The sequence below is a fragment of the Monodelphis domestica genome, chromosome 8 (genome assembly GCF_027887165.1).
Source record: "Monodelphis domestica isolate mMonDom1 chromosome 8, mMonDom1.pri, whole genome shotgun sequence".
Classification (NCBI taxonomy): Eukaryota; Metazoa; Chordata; class Mammalia; order Didelphimorphia; family Didelphidae; genus Monodelphis; species Monodelphis domestica.
Genome location: NC_077234.1, coordinates 52,241,431 through 52,249,288, shown reverse-complemented (window position 1 = coordinate 52,249,288; position 7,858 = coordinate 52,241,431). Strand labels below are relative to the sequence as shown.

Sequence of the window (7,858 nt, the reverse complement as noted above, 5' to 3'; positions counted from 1 at the left end):
AGTCACTTAAGATGGACAAATGTGTAACTCTGCCTCACTTAAATTCAATTTATGTGCTTCAAGGTTTCATCCCATGATGTCATTGGCCTTCTTCCAAAATGAAGACCAAACAACAAATATGTATATGTATACACACATATATAAACATAGTACTTTAAATTCTGTGTAGCATTTTATATTATATATACGTACATAAATATCTCAACAATACTTCAATGTAGATACTATTATTATTCTCATTTTCCAGATGAGGTAACTAGGGATTACAAAGGTTAATTGCTCAAGATTATATAGGTAGCAAATGTCTGAGTTAGGAAAGGAAAAAAATATATACCAACTCTGTGCAAAGTATTGTGAAAAATACATTATGAAATATTAGAACATTTGATCCTCTCCACTATCCTAGGATGCAGATATGATTATTATACTAATTTTACAGTCAAGGAAATAGAGGCAGATAGAAATTGTGATCTGCCATTTGTCACATAGCTAAAAAGTGAGGCCAGGTATTGGTCTTACTCTAGGATTAGTACTCATCCAACTGTGTCATCTGGCTGGGGCAGGATTAGAACTCAAGTCTTCATGATTCCAAATCCAATACTCTCCTATATTATATAAGTGGATCATGTAGCATCAAGAACAATTAAGTAGTCTAAAAAGAAAGTAATGAATTAACAGAAATAGGAGAGATGTACATAAAAAGAAATGATGGAATAATAATTACTTATCAAATTATATATTCTTCAAATGGAAAAAGAAACTTCCCAGATCACAGAAAGAGGTATGTATGAGTGTGGAGGTCATAAAGGAGCTTGTGTTTGAGGGAAGTGATGGCAAAATTAAAAACTGGATTTTAGAACATCGAATCTAATTTTTCTCCAAAATGAGCAATTCTCTTTTTCTGCTACCTAATAAGAAATGTATATATGATCAGTAGTATATAAATTGACAGCATGTATGTGGAAGACTTTGGAAAACAGTTAAGTCAAACAATTAGTCATTATAACAATAGTGTCCATAGATTAGAAATCTTGCATCTTCTACAAAGAAGGCCACAGGGCATTTAAAATACAAGACACTAGTCACAAGTGAGAAACTTCAAAAATGAAATCAAAGTTTTTATTTGAAATTATTATTATTGCAAAATTACATTTCCATTTAACATATCATTGTTAAAAATAATTACATATATATTTTCCAAAGGTTAGTAATGTGGAGTTAAATATACATTACAACTAAATAACTTTTTAAAGAAATATAAAATGAAAGAATAAATTTTATAAAGTTAAAGAATAAAATATAACTTACATATCCTATTAGTTGGGTTTGATGTGCGGTTTAGTTTTACTGGATAACTCTTTTGGGGTTTATGATAAATTCAAAAGGGTGGCTCATTGGATATGAGAAAGGCTAAGCATATACTTGGAAATAAATGTGGTATATTAAAATTTATCATAAAAAGTATTTAAAAGAAAGAGCTTTTCAAAAAAACGACTGTAAAAAATATAATCTATTATTTTGCCACTAAGAAGGAAGTATTTTTAAAAGAATATACCTTTTTATTTTTACATTTTTTTAAAAAAAGGAAAAGTTATATTGCAATGCAACAGAAAGCACAATGAACTTGTCATTATGGCCCTGGGTTCAAATTTGAGCTCTGCCATTCAATACCTATCTAACATTGGAGTATGTCTTAACCTCTCCAGGATTTAGTTTCCTAATCTGTAAAATGAAAAAGTTAGAGCAGATGAGTAAATAATTGCAGTGCTAAAGGTGCACAAAGTCATTATCTATGCTTAGACAACAATGCAGAATAAATGAATTCAGATTAAAATATCCTGTAAGTTTAGTGTAATTTTTATTGATTTATATAGGTTACTATATGATTGATAAGGATCTTTATAATTGTTGATTCTACATGATTCTATGATTTAGATCTAGAAAGTTCCTCAGGGATCATTTTAGTCCAATCCCCTCATTTTCCAAATAAACAAATTGGCTCAAATAAAGAAGAGTAGTTGACTCAAGATCAAATACCGAGTAAGTGGCAGATTGACAAAAATTCAGTACTTTCCAGTATTGCACAATATTGCTAAAGGAAAAATTTTAGCAAAACCGAGTGTTTTTGCTGAGTTTCAGCTTTTTAAAAAGGATGCCATGGCCAAGAGATTTTTAAATTTAAATTTAATTTCATTTGGAGCTAAAAGGAGCTTTAACAATCACTTAGTCCAACCTTCTGATTTTACAGAAGATATTGACTGAGATCTCTAAAGGAGAAGCTGTTTGAGTTACAAAGTTAATTAGTATCACAACCAGGATCTCTAACTGTTGATTCAATATACTTTCCATCTATGCCATCTAGCCTCTTTAAATATAAACTCAGATACAATATAAATAATTGAATAAAAATATTTTCATATTTTGGTATAGATACATTTATACTTTACATATACATTTATCCATTATATTTTTATCATAGGTTATGTGAAATGATACATTTTAATTTGGAACATTTACCACAATAGCATTGTGATTGTCAGCATTTCCTGGTAGAAAGGAAGCAAATTAATTTTCCTGTTTTGTCTGAATCTTCAACTTGAAAGACTTTTGAAATCACTTCCAAAAAGCCCTTCGTGTTATTTGTATTGTATTTATTTAATATATATGTATATATAATAGTTATATATGTACATGTTATCTTCTCCAATAGTATATAAACTTCCTGAAAGCTGTGGATTTTTATTTTTTGATTCCCAGAACCTAGAAAAGAGGCTGAGCACAGAGTATAAGTTAATTAATGTTTGTGGATTAATTTGACAGAGGAAAAAAAAAGACTCAGAAAGGTGAAATGATTTCACCAAACTTTTTTTTAAGCTACTGAAGATATTAAATTGTTGTTCAATTGTAATTGACTCTTCATGATGCAATTTGGCATTTCCTTGGCAACAATATTAGGATGATTTGCCATTTTCCTCTCCAGTTCATTTTATAGATGAGAAAACTAAGGTAAACAGGATTTAATGAGTTGCCCAGGGTCACACAATTAAGTTTCTGAGGCAAGATTTGAACTCAGTCTTCCTGACTCTAGGCCACCTTGCTATCCAAAGATATTGAGAGATCCTGGCTAATTATAGGCTTGTTCTAGTTTGAATTTAACATACTCTGTATGATTAGCTTATTTATGTCAATTAATGGGAGGCAGAGGAGTGGCAGGGCTCTGGGAAATATGCAATAATAAAAATGAACTTCTTATGTACTTTGTAACATAGACTGGTACACACAGAAAAAAAAAATAATTGACTAAAAAAAACTTACATATTTAGTCCATGCCAGTGCTTTAGTAGGAGATATTTCCTAAATCAAAATATTGATGCCCAAGAATTTGGGTGAATGTGAGAATGTACATTCAAAAAACACTTCTCATCAAGCTCACCCTTCCCTATCTCAACTATCCAACTGGAAGAAAAAGTCACAATTTTGACCAAAAAAAGAATATTTTACTCTCTCCTCCTTTTTTAATGTTTTCCTTTTTGTCTATATTTCACATTCATATGTTTCATGTTGAATAATTAGTGATCCTTTTTATAAAAAGTGGAACGTCATTGTCCCAGTTAGCAATGATATTCACCCCTAGAATTGTGGACTGGTTGGATCATTCCACCTCACTTTGCTGAGCACTTATCAATTTATTATCATTTGTTTATTTATTAATAGAAAGATCTTCTGTTTTCCTAAATAATCATGTGAAACTTGCAAGGTCATTAATTTCATACTTATAAGGTGACTTGCGTCATTTTTGTTCTAGTGTTTCTAACAACTAGAAAACTAGAACGCTTAGTATTTCCCCAACTCCACAAACCATACCAGCCTGACCACTCCCTAACGTCTAATGGTAGAATTCCATCTATGTTGTATATATATTCATGTATATATGTTTGTGTGGAACATAATGGAATTCCTTTCACTTTTCCTATAATTCCTACAATGGAACTTCTTTCATTTTTAAAGTAGTGCACTACTGTCTCAGCTCTCTGGTATAAACTCTTTGCAACCCTAGAGAAATAAAACTAAGACTGAAGGCCATAATAAGACATGTTCAAAGACACATTAGAAAATAATATAAATTTTGTGTAGACTAATTGACATTTATTTTAAGCCACATATTTCTGTTTTTAGTGCTAAAACCCAGTTTGGTTGTCCTTCCAGGGCATCAAAAGTTTGAGGTCACTGAAAATAATCTGTAGAGTGAATCATTTTCATGCTAATGATTGGGAGTAGATAGTTCTCCAATCCAAGTTTTCTAAATTTGGGGGAGAAAGTGTTCCAAGAGATTGTCACTCTCCAGATTTTGAGAGATTATGATTATCCTTTATCACTTTCATTTCCAGTGAAGAGACACAGTGCTCTATTCTTATGGGTGATCTACTCATCTTTTTAATCAATGTCTTAAAAACATAAATGACCTGCTTATCAGATGACATAAAGCCAGAAAAAGAAGTTAATTGTTAGTTAAAGGATTTGAGATCCAAAAGGATTTTTGTAGGACAAATTTATGGCTTGAACACAAGAATATGAAATTTAGTGGAGATATATAAAAAGACCTATACTTGGTTTAAAAAAATCAACAGCCAAGTATATGATGTCTTTCAGTTCTGATTCTGCATTAATCATGGAAGAAAAGTATAAAAGGAAGGGAAAATATGGTCAAAGTCATACAGTTCTTAAAACAGCTATTAATGCTAACTTGACTGTTACCCTAGATGCAAGATCCTGTCCAGTGATCAATGACTGGGCATTCTACTATGTTGGCATTTTTATTACAAATGAAACCAGAAGCTAAAAAGAAGTTGTAACTTAATAGAATACTAGCCTTCCTTGGAAAGGCAAATGAAAGCAGTGATGAAATGGCTTTTATCTTGAGTCCAAAGGCAATAAGAAACAGTATGGCAATATGTTATATGCCATATAACATATATATGTTATATATGAGATATTTGTTTTCATTGGTGGAACACTGATACACAGACATTCATTATTTAGGAGATAATTTAAAAGGAGTTTCTTTAGCTTCAGAAAGGTTAAATGACTTAGTCAAAGTAGCATAACTAGTAAATTTCAAAGGCAGCGTTTAAACCCAAGTGTTAACAAGTCCAAGTCAAGCACATTTATTATACTGCCACTTGTTTAACCTAGGCTTGCCAGAACCTAAGTCCAACACTTTCTTCACTGTATATATCAAGAGTGCCTCTATATACCATGAACATTTTCTTCAAGAACAAAGATAGTAAATGTCACATATGGTTAGCACCAGATAATATCATGAAAATAAAAGGCCAGGAGCTAACTTGCCGATATGAGTTATTTTAAAACTGAACATACAAAGAAAGCTATGTTAAAGCAAAAAATAAAATCAATATTAAACTGGAATAAAAAATAAAACATAAGCTTTTATACTACACAGATGGAATCTGTAGAGCATTTATGGAAAATTCATAGGATCACAGATCACATAGAGCCAGAGGAGTCCATCTAATAGGATGACCTCATTTTACAAATAAAGACATTGGAAAGGGTTGATAATTCCATTAATAAAGAGAGTAATGGCAATCATGAATCCATAAAAAAAAATCATGTGAAAAACGAAGCTAGAGGATGCTTTGGTGGCTACCATATTAATTTTTCAGGAAAAGCTAAAGGAAAAGCATATGTATGTGTGTGGGGGGAATGGAAGCAGAGAAGATTAGTTTTAGAGTTATTTAGATATATAATGCTTCTGTAAGAGTACTGAGTGGAAATTACAGAGGACATAATCAATATTCAGCCACATATCAGGAAAAAATAACTCCTTAACATTTAGAGCTGTCTCAAATCGTAATAGTCTACTTCTGAGGATGCAAAGTCCTGCATCAGTAAAGGTCTTCAGATGGAGGCTGGATAGTAGTTTCCAGGCAATGGTCTCTATGATGATTCTGTTCATTCATAGATTTCACTAGATAATCAGTTGGACCCTTGAACTCTGACATTTTATTACTCTTACTAGTGTCGTCGTCGATGGTGATGGTGGTGATGATGGCTGGTGCTCCTTCTACTTCTTGGTTGCCTTTCAAAAAACATGAAATCCTAGAATTGAAAAAGAAAAGCATATGTAAACAATTAGATGTCTGGTCAGAAAGCCATTGGCAATTAGCCCTTAAAGTTATTATCAATTGTACTAATAAAATGAGATTTTCAAGTAAACATTTTCTTCTAGAATTTAATTTTTAGAAACAAGATGGAGGAAACTGAACAGATGGAAATCATAACAGTGAAAATAAACAGGATGAACTCACCTATAAAATGGAAGCAGAGAGTGTATAAAAAAACAGAATCCTATGCTATGTTGTTTACAAGAAACATATTTAGGTCTGGCATTTTCTTCAGGAATAAATATTGATGCAAAAATCTTTTAAAACTTTTTTATTGATTAAGAAAATTTTTCCATGATTCCATGATTCATGTTCTTTCCTTTCCCTCCTCCCATCCCCCTTCCATAGTTAATACTCAATTCCATTGGGTTTTACATGTGCCATTGATCAAGACCTATTTTCATATTATTGATATTGCAAAAATCTAAAATAAAATATTAGCAAAGAAACTACAGCAATATATCACAAGAATCATTCACTAAGACCAGGTGGGATTTATATCAGGAATGCAAATCTGGTTTAATTTTAGGAAAAACATTAGTATAATTGACCATATCAATAATCAAACTAACAAAAAAGCACATCATTATCTCAATGGATGCAGTAAAAACCTTCAACAAAATACAACATCATTACTATTAAAAATATGGGAATAAAAGGGTCTTTACTTAAAATAATAAGTAGCATCTATATAAAAGCATCAACATGTATCATCTACAACTGGGTTAAGTTTGATACCTTTCCGATAAGATCAGAAGTAAAGCAAAGATGCCCATTATCACCACTAATAACTAATATTATAGAAATGCTAGATTTTTCAGTAAGAGAAGAAAAAGTAATTGAAGGAGTGAAAGTAGGCAATGAGGAAACTCAACTATCACTCTTTGTGGAAAATATATTGGAATACTTAGAGAATCCTAGAGAATCAACTAAAGAAACTAGTTAAAATAATAACTTTTTTCACACAAATAAAGTTAGATCTAGACAACTGGAAAACATTAATTGTTCAAGGGTAGGCTGAGCTATTAATAATAAAAATGATTATCCAACCTTAATTTTATTCAATGCCATATCAATCAAACTACCAAATAACTATTATAGGACTAAAAATAATAATGAAACTCATCTGGAAGAACAAAAGTTCAAGAATATCAAGAGAATTAATAAAAAAAATGTGAAGGATTATGTCAGAGCCTTTTTGGCTGTATGAGCTGATGCAATGATGTGAACCAAACAAGGAGTAAATATATAGAAAAAGGACAACATTGTAAAGAGAAAGAACTGTGAAAGATTTAAGAAATCTAATCAATGCAGTGACCAATTACATCTTCAGAGATCCTGTGATGGTGAAGCATGTTATCCATCTCTTGACAGAGGGGCAATAGACTTTTGATATAGAAAGAAACATACCTTTTAGACATGCCCACTACTGTGTGTATTTCTTTTCTTGACCATGTATATTGATGCTTTTTTCCCCTTTCTTTTTTGTTTTTTAATTAAAGTGAAGAGAGAGAAGATTTTGCAATAACATTCCCCCAACAAAAACACTGAAACATTTTTAATACAATGAAAATGATGCAATCAGGATATTTTTGAAAGTAATATGTGAAATAATAAATTATTTGTATATCTCTCTATATATATCTGCATATCTATATCTATATATCTATATA

General features: G+C 31.1%; 1 protein-coding gene across 7 annotated transcripts in view; it reads right to left on the bottom strand.

Annotated features, from left to right (window-relative positions):
* Window positions 1-1,105: 1,105 nt before the first annotated feature.
* Window positions 1,106-7,858, bottom strand: part of PLSCR4 (phospholipid scramblase 4) — a 64,395-nt gene continuing 57,642 nt past the window's right edge. For all 7 annotated transcript variants that reach the window (XM_007502078.3, XM_007502077.3, XM_007502083.3 and 4 more), the window contains one exon: window positions 1,106-6,120. In XM_007502078.3, the coding sequence (XP_007502140.1) occupies window positions 6,037-6,120 (84 nt within the window). In that variant the 3' untranslated portion in view covers window positions 1,106-6,036. The remainder of the gene's footprint in view (window positions 6,121-7,858) is intronic.